Source organism: Lutra lutra, chromosome 1 (assembly GCF_902655055.1).
Source record: "Lutra lutra chromosome 1, mLutLut1.2, whole genome shotgun sequence".
NCBI classification, from domain to species: Eukaryota; Metazoa; Chordata; class Mammalia; order Carnivora; family Mustelidae; genus Lutra; species Lutra lutra.
In genome coordinates this window covers 203110810-203127712 of record NC_062278.1, presented here as the reverse complement: position 1 = coordinate 203127712, position 16903 = coordinate 203110810, and the positions used below count along the sequence as shown (strand labels likewise).

The following is a 16903-nucleotide window of genomic DNA, read 5'->3' as shown; positions in this document are numbered from 1 at the left end:
AAAACACCAAGAACCCTGTTCTGAGGAACCCCTTTAGACTTCAGTATCGTGGCCTGGTAACATATAGTGACAAAGGACTATGTAGCCAGAAATTTCCTAGGAAAAAAAAACTAGACTATCTGTCTTACTTTGCAGTACTTCTTTGTTACAAGTTAAGGTTTTCCATTAACCCCATGCTGCTAAGGTCTCATTAAAACTCCCAAGCCCTTCAGGCCTCCCTTAGCAGAAAAGAAAACTCATTCTCAAGGCCAGAGTTCTCATCTTCCCTTTCATGATCATTGGGGCCATCTCAGACCCTTCCTTCTCTCCTTGCCCTCTATGGATTGGGGAAACCAAAGCCCATGTGATTAGCTGTGCTGAGTGTTTTGTGGTTTGTTTTGTTTTGTTTTGTTTTTTGGTTGGTCCCTAGGGTGAGTACGTGTCCTGCCTTCTCTCGCTGCTCCGCCAGATGTGTGACACCCACTACCAGCACCTCCTGGACAACTTCCAGAGCAAAGATGAACTCAAGGTGGGCAACAAAATCTACCTCAAAACTGACTTTTCACCCAGGACAGGAAGCATGCAGCTGAGACAGCCCAGGGCCTTTTCCCCCGCCAGGTGCTGAGTGCAAGTTGACCAGTTCTGCCTAGGACAAAGGGTTCACCAGCCCCACTTTACAGTTATGAGAGTATGGCTCCCAGAAGCTGAAAGCCAGCAGTGTTCTTATACAGACAGACCCCAGTAACACTGGCAGGTTTTCCCTGACTGATAGCAACCCTATGACCATGTGCCTCTATGGGAGGCTACTCTAGGCCATAGTAATTGTCCACAAACAAGAATTCTTCCCTTTCTGATGAACTCAATAACCACCTTATATTTTGTCCCTGCAAATCAGACTTCACTGTTTAATAACTATAATTATAATTATGGTGATGACTTTTCTTCATTAAAATGTATTTCTGCAAGTGACCTGTAGAAAGCAGAAGTAGCACTGCCCATTGGCTACCAGATTCTGGATCCAGACACCCTGGGGCAGATAATGCAGAGAAATAGGCCCATGAGCCACATGACAGGAGAGCATTCCCAAGCTCCATGTGGTATTAGCTGCTGATGAACTGCTGGGGCTTGTGTCTTTGCCTTAGAATGTGCTACTCAGTTCATCCCTGGATAAACAAACTATTGCAAATTTTAGTTGTATGCTCTGCCTCCATTCAGAACCAAGTCATTTGCATTTCATAGTAATGCATTGTACTGTTTTTTATTTGTAATGACCTTTATTAATCGTATTGTATCAGTTAGTATTAGGTGTCACTTTCTTTTTTCTTTAAGATTTTATTTATTTATTTGAGAAACAGAGAAATAGAGAGAGCATGAGAGGAGAGAGGTCAGCAGGAGAAGCAGACTCCCCACGGAGCAGGGAGCCCAATGTGGGACTCAATCCTGGGACTCCAGGATCATGACCTGAGCCAAAGGCAGTTGCTTAACCAACCGAGCCACCCAGGTTCCCCTAGGTGTCACTTTCTAGTATCTGATCTTGGCCTGCCTTTCCACAGGCATGGGTCTCTGCAGATTGTTGTCATTAACTCGTTGCAGTAAGGTCAGCCTATCTTCTTGGGGGCACAAAGTGGTGGATTGATAGCCCTTGAAGGGAACCAAAAGTTAGCCAAAGACCAAAGCAGTACTTGAGCTGGGGTGTAGAGCCTGAAAATCCAGGGTTGGCTGTTCTAGATAATTTTCATCCTTTGTGTGTCCTACTAACTGGTTCGTAGTCAGAAGCCCAGGCTGACATCATTCTCTTTTTAATTAAAATTTTATTTTTATAACAGCAATATGTACACATTTTCTAATTTTAAATTTTTTATTCATTTATTGAAAGCCTGCTATGTGCAAGCACTATACCCAGAACTTTAAGGGTTTTTAAATTTTTAATTTCAGTGTAGTTAATATACAGTGTATATATATATACATAATCTTAAGAGCCAAAGCACATTACAAAGCTTATAACGTAAAATGGTGGTTCCCTGGTTCGACCTGACCCATGTCTAGTTTCTATTCCCCAAAAACAGTCACTTTTAACTCTTCTGCTGTTCTTTAAGCTTCTACTGCCATTTTAAATTTTAACTGGTAGTTATTATCTATTTTCTTCTTCCCATGGAAAATGAGGGTGACTCTCCTCTCACATACACACACATCTTTCCTCTCATTCTTCCAGTATAGTTCACATACATTTTTGTTTAAATCAGTATTGTACTCTTCTTTATTACTGCTAAGTAAGTACTATGGTGGGCCAACTGCTAGGCTGTTACACTTCCTTTCTTATAAAACTTTTTGTTTGTTCCTGGAATTATTTGCCTCTTTTGTTAATCACTTGTTTTTTGTTTTCTTTTGGTTTTCAAATCTGGCTAGGATTACCTACTCCCTCTGTGTAATAAACCTCTTCTTCCAGCTTTCTTCAAGGTCCAATCTGTCAGATACTGTCAGGTCACATTTTTTTTTCCTGGGAACTTGTCTTCTTTTTATTTGTTTCAGTCTCTAACTTTCATGTTAGAGACTTTTCTCCTATATGTAGAGACTTTTGGATGTCAGTCTGTATCTAAAAGTGAGGTGCTCTGGTGCTAATGAGAAGCTCTATGTGTGTGGGGGGCTTGTCTTCAGCAGGCTTCCCTGTAGCTGACTGAAGGGGGTCTGACTGTTTGGTCAGAATATCCTCTAACTCCTCTAATTCCTGTATCTACTGGTCTGCTCTCTAGGATTTGTCTATTTCCTGAGACAAGAATCCTTATCCCTTCCTAGGAATGGAGTAGCCCACCAATATTTTGGGAACCAAATAACAAAAAGGGACTGGGAACCTCCCAGTTCAGCAGGTGAAATTTCTCTCAATGCCTGTTTTCATTTTGGCATCTCAGCCCTTAGCTGTTGCTGTATCCTTGAAAACAGATCCTCAGCGAATAACTGCTTGAGAGAGCAGTCCTCAGTCTTCTGACAGGATGGGGTAAGCCTGGTCACCTAGGGACATGAGATGGCAGAAGAGATCTTAGGGAGTCTGTAAGTCAATCTTCCTGTTTTTAGCCTTCATATCCCAGTCCTACAGAAGTACCTGGTGATGCCTGTAGTTTCTGAGATTCTTGCTTCCTGTTGCTGTTCCTTCCAAAGGCTCTTGGCTGTCATCTTTCTCAAGTATATTAAGTCAGTTACCACAAAAGCTTTCAAAATATATTCACCTCTTCTGATCACTGTGTTCTTATTTCCTGTTCCTTTGTCTCTGGGCATATGTATTTCTTGACTGTCATTTTAGAGGATTTGAGCTGAAACAGACCTGAGGGAACATATGCAGTCCACCACACCAAATATAGAGTTCGTCACATTTTTTCTTTTTTTATGGCAGCATTATTGAGATGTAATTTGCATACCATAAAACATACACTTTTAAAATGTACAATTCAGTGTCTCTGATTATATCCATCTTAAAGGATATCACAAAATAACGAGATCAAGTTAATAATTTATAACTTCCTACAAGGAAAAGCCGAAGACCAGATGGCTTAATTGGTGCATTGCACCAGTTTTTTTTAAATGTTACTGAAAGATCTGCACACATGATACAGACCATCCTTATTTTGTTTTACTTATTTATTTTTAAGATTTTATTTATCTATTTGATAGAGATCACAAGTAGGCAGAGAGGCAGGCAGAGGCTGGGGGGGGCCGGCAGGGGGAAGCAGGCTCCCTGTCGAGCAGAGAGTCTGATGTGGGGCTCAGTCCCAGGACCCTGAGATCACAACCCGAGCCAAAGGCAGAGGCTTAACCCACTGAGCCACCCAGGCACCCCAAATTTTTAAAGAAGAATTAATACCAATCCTTCACAAACTCTTATAAAAAATGGAAGAGCCAGGAACACTTCTCAACTCATTTTATGAGGTCAGTATTACCCTGACATGAAAACCAAAGGCAGACATCACAAGAAAAGCCAATCGTAGACAAATATCCCTTATAAATAAAAGTGTAGAAGTCTTTAACAGCATACTAGCAAACTGAATCCAGGAACATACTAAAAGAAGTATACACCATGATCTCGTGGGATTGATCCCAGAAATGCAAGGTTCCCTTAACATATGGTAATCAACATAATACACCATTAAATAGAATAAAGGACTAAAACAGAATCCACCAAACTTTCATGATAAAATCATTCAACAAACTAGAAATAGAAGGAAATTTCTTCAGACTTGATAAAGGGCAAAATATGAAAAACCCACAGCTAACATCATACTTAGTAACAAAAGACTGAACGTTTTCCTCTTTAAGTCAGAAACAAGAGAAAGGCATCTGCTCTAACCACTTATATTCATTATATTGGAGGATCTAACTGGAGCAATTGGGCACAAGTTTGGAAAAGAAGAAGTAAAACTCTCTCAATCCTCAGATGGCATGATTTTGTATCCAGAAAATCCCAAGACATCCATTAAAAACACTATCAGAAGTAATAAACAAGTTCAGCAAAGTTGCAGGATACATAACTAATACACAAAAATCAATTCTATGTCTTAGCAATGAACAATTCAAAAATGAAATTAAGATAATGTTTCCATTTATAATAGTATAAAAACACATAAAATAATTAGGAGAAGAGATTAAAGCAGACCAAAATAAGTGGAAAGACACCCCATGTTCATAGATTGGAACACTTATATTATTAAGAGGATAGTACTTCACAAAGTGATCTACAGGTTCAATACAAGACCTCTCACAGTTTCAGCTGTCTTTTTGCAGATATTGACAATCTGATCAATAATTCACAAGGGAAAGAAAATGACTCAGAATAGCCAAACAATCTTGGAAAATAAAGGAAAATTGGAGGATTCATACTCACCAGTTTCAAAACTTACAACAAAATAACAGTAATCAGAATTGGTTATTTGTGTAAAGATAGATATAAAGACTAATGGAATTGGATTTGGAGTCTACAAATAAACCTTTCTATTTATAGTCAACTGAATTTCAATAACATTGTCAAGACAATACAAAGAGTAAAGAAGTCTTTCCAGCAAATAGTTCTGGACAACTTGATATCTAACCCCTACCTTATACCATATAAAAAAAAAAAAAAACAAGTGAAAAAATTGTAGACCTAAATGTAAGAGCTAAACTATAAACCTCTTGGACAGAAACAGGAGTATATCTTTATGTCCCTTGGTTTAGCAGTGATTTCTTAGTTATGACACCAAAGCACAAGCAACAGAAGAAAAAATAGATGTTAGACTTCATCAAAATTAAAAACTTAAGTATTTGAACTGAGTGGGAAGTCATCAGAGAGGGAGAAAAACCATGTGAGAGACTCTTAATTCTAGGAAAGAAACTGAGGGTTGCTGGAAGAGAAGTCTGTAGGGGACAGGGTAATTGGGTGATGGGCATTAAGGAGGCACATGATGTGATGAGTGCTGGGTGTTACACGCACCTGATAGATTACTGAAGACTACATCTGAAACTAATCATGTACTCTAAGTTGGATAATTTAAATTTTAAAAACTTCTGTATTTCAAAGGATGCCAACAAGAAAGTGAAAGCCCACAGAATGGAAGAAAATATTGGCAAATCATATATCTAATAAAGAGCTTGTATGTAAAATACATAAATAACTCTTACAACTTAAGACTGAAAAGGTAACTCGATTTTAAAATGGGCAAAGTATTTTAATAGACATTTCCCCAAAGAAGGTACATAAATAGCCAAAACACACGTGAAAAGATGTTCAATGTCATTAGTCAGTAGGGAAATGTAAATGAAAATCACAATAAGATACTACTTCACACTGGGGTGCCTGGGTGGCTCAGTGGGTTAAAGCCTCTGCCTCCGGCTCAGGTCATGATCCCAGGGTCCTGGGATCGAGCCCCACATTGGGCTCTCTGCTCCACAGGGAGCCTGCTTCCTCCTCTCTCTCTCCTGCCTGCCTCTCTGCCTACTTGTGATCTCTGTCTGTCAAATAAATAAATGAATGAATAAAAATATTTAAGGAGGGAGACAAACCATAAGTGACTCTTAATCTCACAAAACAAACTGAGGGTTGATGGGGGGAGGGGGGTTGGGAGAGGGGCGGTGGGGTTATGGATATTGGGGAGGGTATGTGCTATGGTGAGTGCTGTGAAGTGTGTAAACCTGGCGATTCGCAGACCTGTACCCCTGGGGATAAAAATATATGTTTATAAAAATAAAATTTGAAACAACAACAACAAAAAAATTAAAAATAAATAAATAAATAAATAAATAAAAAATGTAAAAATATATATATATTTAAGGGAAAAAAAGATACTACTTCACACTGAGAGTGGATATAATAAAAAAGACAAATATTAGTACTAATTCTAGTTAAAATATTTGGTGGAATTCACTAGTGAAGCCATCTGGTCCTCGACTTTTCTTTGTCTGAAGGTTTTAAATTATTAATTTGATCCCTTTGCTTATGATAAGTCTGTTCAGATTTTGTTTGATTTTAAATGAATTTTGGTTGTCTGTATCTTTCTTAGAGTTTGTCCATTTCATCTAAGTTATATAATTTGCTGGCATACATTTGTTTATAGTAGTCCCTTATAATCCTTTCTAGTTCTCTAACATTGATAATGGCTTCTTTCATCCTTAATTTTAGTAATTGAGTCTTCTTTTTTTTTCTTTTTTATTTTCTTGGTGTGGCAATTTTGTTGATATTTTCAAAGAACCAAATTTTGGTTTCATTTTTTCCTCATCTTTCTGTTTTCTGTTTCACTTATTATTCCCTTCCTTCTGCTTGCTTTATGTTTAGTTTGCTCTTCTCTCTCTAGTTTCTTAAGGCATAAGGTAAGTTATTATTTGAGATCTTTATCTTCTTAATATAGGCACTAGAGCTATAAGTTTTAGCTTCATCCCATAGGTTTTGATTTGATGTGTTTTAATTTTTATTCATCTCAAAGTATTCCTGTTTCATTTGTGCTTTCTTCTTTGACCCATTGGTTATTTGAGAGTGTAATGTTTAATTCACATATTTTTTACTTTCCCAAATTTTTTTTTATTTTCAGCATAACAGTATTCATTGTTTTTGTACCACACCCAGTGCTCCATGCAGTCTGTGCCCTCTCTAATACCCACCACCTGGTTCCCCCAACCTCCCACCCCCCCACCTCTTCAAACCCTTCAGATTGTTTTTCACAGTCCATAGTCTCTCATTGTTCACCTCGCCTTCCAATTTCCCCCAAATGCCTTCTCCTAACTGCCCATGTCCTCCATGCTATATGTTATGCTCCACAAATAAGTGAAACCATATGATAATTGACTCTCTCTGCTTGACTTATTTCATGCAGCATAATCTCCTCCAGTCCCGTCCATGTTGCTACAAAAGTTGGGTATTCATCCTTTCTGATGGAGGCATAATACTCCATCGTGTATACGGACCACATCTTCCTTATCCATTCGTCCGTTGAAGGGCATCTTGGTTCTTTCTACAGTTTGGCAACCGTGGCCATTGCTGCTATAAACATTGGGGTACAGATGGCCCTTCTTTTCACTCCATCTGTATCTTTGGGGTAAATACCCAGTAGTGCAATGGCAGGGTCATAGGGAAGCTCTATGTTTAATTTCTTGAGGAATCTCCACACTGTTCTCCAAAGTGGCTGCACCAACTTGCATTCCCACCAACAGTGTAAGAGGGTTCCCCTTTCTCCACATCCCCTCCAACACATGTTGTTTCCTGTCTTGCTAATTTTGGCCATTCTAACTGGTGTAAGGTGATATCTCAATGTGGTTTTAATTTGAATCTCCCTGATGGCTAGTGATGATGAACATTTTTTCATGTGTCTGATAGCCATTTGTATGTCTTCACTGGAGAAGTGTCTGTTCATATCTTCTGCCCATTTTTTGATATGATTATCTATTTTGTGTGTGTTGAGTTTGAGGAGTTCTTTATAGATCCTGGATATCAATCTTTTGTCTGTACTGTCATTTGCAAATATCTTCTCCCATTCCGTGGGTTGCCTCTTTGTTTTGTTGACTGTTTCCTTTGCTGTGCAGAAGCTTTTGATTTTGATGAAGTCCCAAAAGTTTATTTAGGCTTTTGTTTCCTTTGCCTTTGGAGACATATCTTGAAAGAAGTTGCTGTGGCTGATATTGAAAGAGAGCATGTGAGCCAGGGCAGAGGAAGAGGGAGAAGCAGAAACCATGTACAGCATGGAGCTTGATCTCAAGACCCTGAGATCATGACCTAAGCCAAAATCAAGAATTGGACACTTAACAAACCAAGCCACCCAAGCATTCCCCAAAAAGCAGGTTCTTATAGTCCAGTGTTCAAGGGCCATGAGCCAAATAATGTGACCCACAGGCCCAATTGGATACCAGTTCTGCTGGACTGCAGCCTTCCCCATGCTTTGGGCTTTAGGCACTGGGCTCAGGGTCCAGAGCTGTCTGTATTCTACCCAGTTTGGATCTGTTCCCACCTGATCTGAGAGAGTGCCTAGATCTCACTTTCATACAGGCCTCCAAAAGAAAATAACTCACAAAACGAACTGGAATCTAACCCACTAATGCCATCCATTCTCATGGTCTAGAGGTCAGGAGAGCCCTGTTAAGGAAAGGCATGCTGTAGTGGTAGTGGTGGTGTCTCACATCAGATTTTCCTCCTGGATCAGGAATTCCTGCTGAAGATTTTCTGTGTGTTCCGGAACCTGATGAAGATGAGTGTCTTCCCACGGGACTGGATGGTGATGAGACTTCTTACAAGCAAGTGAGTGTGGATGGGCCCTGCATAAGCATCATCAGAGCTATTCTCAGACTAAGGAGAGAGAGACAGGGAGAGAGAGAGAGAGAGTGTGTGTGTGTGTGTGTGTGTGTGTGTGTGGCAGAGGGAGAAAGCAAGACAGAGATCCTGGCCAAGGCCATGGTGACAGAGAAGATAGGATAAATTTGAAAAATATGTGGAGGCACAATCAGCAGGACTTGACCATTTACCATAAGTTCAAGATGAAGAAAGTGTTGAAGATAGTCCAAAATGGAGTCTTAAGTGACTGGCAGAGATGTCATGGTAAGGATAGAAAAGGAATGTAAAGGATGTAAAATAATAATACCCAGAGAAAATTCCTCCTTGAGGGAGGCCTGTTCCATGCACCACTGGCCTCTTTGGCTCTCTAGTTTCAGGCAGTTTTCCCAAGTCCTCCTCTTGATTTGATTTCTGTTGTCTGCCAGACACTCCCTGCCTCCCACAGCTAGTGCTAATTACCCACCCCAGACCTGGCTGTAAAGCCCTGACCACTTATGACTCTAGCAACAGAATTCACTTTTAGTCTGCCCCCAGATAGTCTGTTCCATTCATATTTCTAGCCTGTACTTCTAACTGGCAAACCAGATGATTGCAGGTAGTAAGATGCTGGCTTATGTGGTCTCCCTCTACTTGGGAAAAGGCCCCTTCCACTTGGCCTGCTGCCTTCTCCCACTGATCTGCTTTCCTTTTTTCTTTTGTCTTCATATTTTTCTTTTTTGGGGGGAGGGAGAGTAGGGGAAGAGAGGCAGAGGGAGAGAGAGAGAATCCCAAGCAGACTCCACACCCAGCACAGAACCCAATGTGGGGCTCAATCTCACAACCCTGAGATCATGACCTGAGCTGAAATCAAGAGTCCAGTGTTTTACTGAAGCACCCAGGCACCTTGATCCGCTTTTTATGTTGGCACTTTGCAGAATGTAGTGATATTATCTATGTTAGATATATTAGCAATGTATCAGCATCGTTTTCACTTTACCTTTTATAGGGTACTTTTTTCTTTTTTCAAAACTGTAAACATTTTATACAGAACAGAAGAATGGTTATAAACAAAGTTGCACATGTTTTTCCTCAAATAATGGATTTTTCACTTGATTCCCTCTTCTTTTTTTTTAAGATTTTATTTATTTATTTGAGAGAGAGAGACAGAGATAATGACAGAGATAGTGAAAGAGAGCACAAGTGGGGAGGAATGGGAGAAGCAGGCTCCCCACTGAGCAGGGAGCCCGACATGGGGCTCAATCCCAAGACCCTGTGATCATGACCGAGCCAAAGGCAGATGCTTAACCAGCTGAGCTACCCAGGCACCCTTCGTTCTTGTTCTCTCTTAACTCTCCTCGGAGTACTTCAGGGCCCTCAGCTGATCCTACAGTAACAACCTCTTCTTTTGAGGATTTTGCCTTTCAAATTTGTCACCTCCTGTGCCAAAGCCAGGGTGCTCAGTGTAAGCACTTTGCCAGGCACCCAAAGCCCTCTGTAGTCAAACCCTTACCTGCCTATCCCACTTCATTTCCCCTCTACTTTAACCTGTGCCTTCGGCTCCAGCAAGGCAGCCTTCCATTGCTCCTTATATGTACCCAGGCTAAAATTGAGAGTGATTTTCTAGGCCAAAGGCTGAAAACAAATAGCTTATAGATACAAATAATAGTATGTGACAACAGTAGGGATTTAATCATTAAAAACCCTTGTTATCAAGTAAAATAATAAAATTATACTGTAAGTCCTCTGATAGTCATACCTTCATTACCCAGAAGTCCTCAAAATACTAGAATCACTCTTTGAACTAGAAGAAATCCTAATGAACCAACTAGTTCCTCCCATCCACACTTATAGGCAGGGAAACTAAGGCCCAGACAGCAGTTGTGCCAAGGCCAGGTAATGGCAGAGCCGGGCCTAGAACCCACCGATGTTCCGTGCTATGCTGCCAACTTTGGGACATTTCTCCAAGAAATGCTTTCTGTGGCGTTTGTGCCATCTATCCCTTTCTTTTGTAGTCACATCTTATATGAGAGCAAGTTGTACTCAAGGCGTTTGCTCATAGGTCAGAGATGCTAAGCTATTGGATGCCATCATTAGTCTTTTAACTCCACCAATGCCTTGTCCCCTTACTGCAGTATTATAGTCACTACTGTCCAGTACCTGTCTTCTGCACTGCACAAGAACTTCACAGAAACAGACTTCGACTTTAAGGTAGGAGCTCCTGAAATTCGTCACTGTCTTTGTAATAACACTAGAAAGCCAGGAAAAAAGTTCACTGTTTTTGTTTCTGGGTTTTGTTTTGTTTACTAAGAACAACCATTTTATTTTGCTCTCAATTTTTCGGGTCAGGAAATTGAGAAGGGCTTACCTAGCTGTCAGATGGGTGGTTGGGAGCTGGGGCAAGCTCACTGGGTTTGGTTTATTAGTATGTTCATAACATTGAACCACTTCCAAGTTTGACAGTGAGTAGGCTATACCCTTAGAGTGCCCCTGTTGGAGGTGCTGGGAGAGTAGGCTTTCTAGGCCAGAATCAAAACTATGGGTTTCAAGGAGTCAAGAAAGAAAGAAAAAAAAAGTTCCGTTTGCAAAGATACTTAAAAAGGAAAAAAAAATCAAGATCTTAAAATTGTGAAATGAATTCTGTGCTACATCCATATATTTAGAATCTCTCTTTGTAAGGTTAAGGACTCATGCTGTCACATGTTTTCTTTTTCTCTGTCTCTCTAGGTGTGGAATTCTTATTTTAGCCTGGCAGTTCTGTTCATAAATCAGCCAAGCCTTCAGCTAGAAATCATCACTTCAGCCAAGAGGAAGAAGATTCTAGATAAGTAAGACATATGTCTCTTCTTCACCTCCCTACCACATGCCCAGATGGGGTTATGTTTCAATTGAGAGGCTCCTCAGATGTCCACAAGGTTCTCACTGGGTAGCTTCCCAAGGAGCCAATTGTGAGAGTTCAGTTCAGAGCCAAATGACAGTATTGGGGGGACGCATTAGAAACAGTGCTGAAGTGCTGACCTTATGGGGTTTGTAGCCCTGCATTCCTGAACTTTCTCCCCCTGAAAGCTGGCTCCTGTGTTACTATTTCCAGGTATGGGGACATGCGTGTGATGATGGCTTATGAACTGTTCAGCATGTGGCAGAATTTGGGTAGGTCTTTTCTCCCTATTTTTCCCTTGCACATATTGCATAGCCAAATAAAAAGTGACAAGACTAATAACTTCTCCCAGGTTTTATGGATGTTAATTCAGGCCCAAGAGACCTTTACATATCTTTAACATAACATCTCAGCCGGATGGTACGGCACATGTGCACAGAGCTCTCGGCAGGGAGAGTTAGGCTGAGAAGCAAGACCCCAGGAATACATATGCACACTCCCTTTTTCGAGAACTAAAGTCAAAAGGAGAAGAATATAAAGGCTCTGGGAGTTTTTCCCAGCTTGAGAACTCATGCTGGTAAAATCTTCTGCATTCTGCATGTCCCAGTGCAGATGTTGCCGTTCAGAAGCATAAATCTTTTTTTAAATTTTAATTCCACTCGAGTTACCACACAGTGTCATATCAGTTTCTGGTGTACAGTTACAGGGATCCAGCAGTTCTGTACGTTCGTCGCTGTTCATTGTTCGTAAGTGAGGCAGAGACCTTGCAGACACTCCGCACACGAGCAAGGGCAGCTATGCGTTTTCATAAATATTGGAACACTTTCTGGGTCTCTGGTATTCAGACCCTGCAGATCAGGTTTCTGCCACCGTCTGCATGAGGACTGCATGCAAGAAGGGAATCGCAGCCTCTAGGGGAAATCGATTTTAGCTCCCTTTCCTTCGGCAGCTTCTCTAATATCCTGAAATTATCAGTGTTTGGTGGAGTCCTTTGATTGCCCTGGTGACTAGAAGAGCCATCCTTTGGTACTAGAGGCTTCTAATTGGCCTCTTGGGATGCTAGAGAAGCAGTCACTCTTCCGGGCTGTTACTCATGGCTCTGAGGCCTTAGGAATGATGATCATAAAATCTTATAGTCCTGGAAGCCGCAGACAAGGTGTGAAGTATTCCTGCCAGTGAACACTAGGGCTTTCCTCCGTGACAGAGGATACATTGCACCAAGCAGGCTTTCCAGCTTCCATACTCCTACACCCTGCTTCCAGCATGGTCAAGGTATAGATTTTAACCCTAAACTTGACTCTGAAATTCCCAGAAACACAAGGTGCTAACAAACTGTACCAAATACCAAGATGGGAATATATAAAGTCAGCCTCAGGGCTAACCTTTGCTCCTTAGATAGGCTTTCACAATGGAAAAAAATCAAAAAAGTTGCCAGGTTTGCCCGATAAAGCCATTCCTGCCTCGTTTTTTGTTTTTGTTTTTGTTTTTGTTTTTCTGGTGGAAATGGTATTCTCTGGTCCTCAAGAACTGACTTAACTTGGCTGTAGCAATCATTACACAGGCCCATACTTCATCTCCTTTATAGTCTCTGAAGGACCGAAAGCAGAGCCCTAGAGAATGGCTCACTCTGTTTTACCACTACAAGGAAGAGGAAAGTTCTGTCCCACAGTCCTCAGGACTGGCCCCGCCTTCTGGGAACATGGCTCAGATTGCAGGCCAGTCTCAGGGAAACCTGCATCACCCACTTGCCATGGAAAGGCCTCATAAGGACGTTGGAAGCTGTGCTGAGCTGGCCTGAGTAGATGCAGTGCTGCCATCAGAAGTACAATGAGAAGACAAGAGGCAGGGACAGGGAGGAGTACAGACAGAGTCTCTAAACCATTCTGTCTGGGTAGGGTTGTGCAGGAGGCTCCTGCTAACTCAGGAGGAGGCTTCTTGGGCATACTTGAGCACAGGCAGTGAAAATGCTCATGAACTTCAGGCCTCTAGCAGCTGGACCAGGGGCTATGAACATCTTACCACTTAAATACCTCTGGACAAGAGGTAAAAACCCCAGGGATAGTGTATTGTATTTAAGCAGAAATATACGGGTTTTCCTTGCTAAATCAACACTGAACAGAACAATCTGGAACTATCATAGGGTTACTCACAAATCCTCTTCTGCCTAAAGTAGTGAACTCTGTTCCTTGACCTCAGAATGATTTTCAGGTAGTTTGCTGAACCTCCCATTAATTCTTTGGAAAGATAGTTTCCTACCAAATGCCTGTTGAACATTTATTTTAGCTGGGCTGGACCAGTTTTATCTATGAACTCTAAAAAGCCAAGAAAAGGAGTATCTCAGAAAGCCATAGGGGAGAACTTGCTTTATTCTCAGTCCCTTCCAGGGCATTTGAAAGTAGGTACTGTGGCCCCACATGGGAACCTTCCATAGAGGGACCAAAGAAAGCATAAACTAATATATATTGGGTTTTGTTGTTCAGGTGAACATAAGATCCACTTTATTCCTGGAATGATTGGTCCTTTTCTGGGTGTGACACTGGTCCCACAGCCAGAAGTGCGGAATATCATGATTCCCATCTTTCATGACATGATGGACTGGGAGCAGAGAAAAAATGGCAACTTCAAACAGGTAAGACAACAACCGCCAGTGTTCAGGGTGCTCTCCTCTGGATAGACCCCTCTGCCCAGGCAGGTGACCCAAATGGCCAGAATGTGGTTCCACTGGGAATGGACTGTAGTTTGACCATCTTGAATCCCGCTCAAGGGTTTTCCCTTGCCAGCCAGAATTGATTTGTGGATTTTCTTTATGAAGTTAGAGGTCAGAGAATAATCAAAGGAAAGAAATGAACATCTGAGAAAGAAACTTTCTGTTCAAGGAGAGAATGGTTTAAGACTGTAACCTCCCAGCTTCATTCAGGAGAGGGCCCTAGGAGCATGTTGTCCTCCCTCTCTGGCATTTCTATGACTAGAACCGAGACCAGATGACTTCTCATGGCTCAGGGTAGCCCAGAATTTCCTGGACTCTTGCACAGGAGGTATAAATAAGCCCTTAGCTTCTTACTAAATAGCTTTGGGCTGTGCCTTTGTGCAAATCTTCTGCTACCTCTAAGGTAGAGGAGATGGCCCCTGCCTTTCTATGTGTAGCTCCGGGGAATAGGACTAGGATCAGTAGGGATCAGTGGTAGGGAAGCTGATTTTAGCTAATAAATAACTTGCTCGCAACAAGAACTGTCTAGTGTAGGCTGGCCTGCTTTAGGGGGTGGGGAGTTCCTCTTTGCTGGTGATTGTCAAGCAGATAGTCCCAGGGGGCCTCTAGGAAATTTCCGTATTGGGTTGGAGACTGTACCACTTCCCAATAAGCTCCCTCCCAATACTGTGGCTTGGGATGAACCAGTGATTTTAAAGTGAGTGACTATAACAGTGAGGAGCAGACCAGGCAAACTGTAATTTTTAAATTTTTATTTATTTATTTTTAAATTTGTTAAGAGTAAAATTCTTTCTTTGTGATTTATAGTTCTGTAAATTTTGGCAAACACATAGTCATGTAACGACCACCACAATCAAAATTTTCTAAATTCCTAAAAATTCCATCTTGCTGGTGACTAACATAACACAATAAAAAAAAATTCCATCTTGCTACCTTTTTGTAGTTAAACCCTCCCCCTATCTTTAACCTATGGCAACCATTGATCTATTCTGTACCACTGTAGGTGGGCCTTTTCCAGAATGTCATGTGAATGGAATCATGTGAACTGTAGCGTTTGGAGACTGGCTTCTTTCACTCAGCGTAATGCCGTCAAGAGACTCATCCACGCAGTTGCACATGTTGGTTTTTCTATGACTGAGTAGTATTCCGTGGCAGTTTATTCACCATTTGAAAGATATTTGTATTATTTCCACTTTTTGTTGATTGTGAATATAGCTGCTAACATTTCTTTACAGGTTTTTGTTTTAATATAAACTTTCATTTTTTTAGGTAGAGATCTAGGAATAGGGTTGCTGGATATTGTGGTAAATGTATGTTTAACTTTATTAGGTGCTATCAAATTTTATTCCAAAATGGCAATACCACTTTGAAATCCCAACAGCATGTGTGAGACTTATAGTTGATCCATACGCTCACCAGAATTCAATACCATTTATTTACGTGTTTATTTTAGCCATTCTTTTTTTTTTAAGATTTATTTATTTGAGAGAGAGAAGGAGAGAGAGGAGGAGAGTACAAGTGGGAAGAGAGAGGCAGAAGGAGAGAGGGAGAAAGAGAATCCTCAAGCAGATTCCCTGTTGAGTGCGGAGCCTGATGCAGGGCTCAATCCCAGGACCCTGAGATCATGACCCAAGCTGAAACCAAGAGTTAGACATTTAACCAACTGAGCCCCCAGATGCCCCTATTTTAACCATTCTAAGAGGTATATAGTTATGTATCATGGTAGTTTTAATTTCCATTTCTTTAATGATTAATGATGATGAGCATCTTTTAATGTGTTTGTTTACCATCTTTATATCATCTTTGGTGAAATGATTATGCAAAACATGTTCATTTTTAATTGTGTTATGTTTTCTTATTGTTGAGTTTTGAGTTTCTTATTGTTGATATATATGTACATCCATATGTATTCTAGATGTCAGTCATTTGTTGAATATATGATTTACAAATATTTCCTCCTAGTACTTAGTTTGTCTTCCGTTTACTACAGTGTCTCTTGCAGAACAAAAATTTTTAATTCTTATGCAGTCCAGTTTCTATAGACTGTGCTTTTGGGGTCATATCTGAGAACTCTTTGCCTAACCCAAGACCACAAAATTTTTTCTCCTGTGTTTCTTCTAGAGGTTTTATAATTCTATATTTAGATCTATTACCTATTTTGAGGTAACACTTGTATAAGATATGAAGTATGGGTCAGACTCTTTTTTTTTTCTTTTTCCCACATGGTTGTCCAACACCTTTTTGTTGAAAAAAATACTATTCTTTGTCAAAAATCAGTTCACCATAGGTGTTAAGTTCTCTTTCTGGACTCACTAGTCTTTCCATTGAAGTCTTATCTTTTACCATTACCAGAGTGTCTTGATTATGGTAGTTTTAGAGTTAGTCTTAAAAATCAAGTGGTGTGAATCTCCAAATTTGTTCTTTTTTCCCCCAGTATTGTCTTAGCCATTCTAGTCCCTTTTCCTCTTATGTCTCAGAATTAGCATGTCAATATCTGCAAAAATTCCTGCAGGGATTTTGGTTGAGATTGCATTGTATTCTGTAGCTCACGTTGGAAAGAATTGATATCTTAGTAATACTTAATACT

The 16903-nt window shown here is 40.6% G+C and overlaps 1 protein-coding gene across 4 annotated transcripts in view; it reads left to right on the top strand.

Moving 5' to 3' along the window:
* Positions 1 to 16903, top strand: part of DOCK3 (dedicator of cytokinesis 3) — a 564947-nt gene that overhangs the window by 499062 nt on the left and 48982 nt on the right. For all 4 annotated transcript variants that reach the window (XM_047693084.1, XM_047693058.1, XM_047693067.1 and 1 more), the window contains 6 exons: positions 410 to 508; positions 8628 to 8722; positions 10867 to 10942; positions 11459 to 11559; positions 11823 to 11881; positions 14090 to 14238. In XM_047693084.1, the coding sequence (XP_047549040.1) occupies positions 410 to 508; positions 8628 to 8722; positions 10867 to 10942; positions 11459 to 11559; positions 11823 to 11881; positions 14090 to 14238 (579 nt within the window). The remainder of the gene's footprint in view (positions 1 to 409; positions 509 to 8627; positions 8723 to 10866; positions 10943 to 11458; positions 11560 to 11822; positions 11882 to 14089; positions 14239 to 16903) is intronic.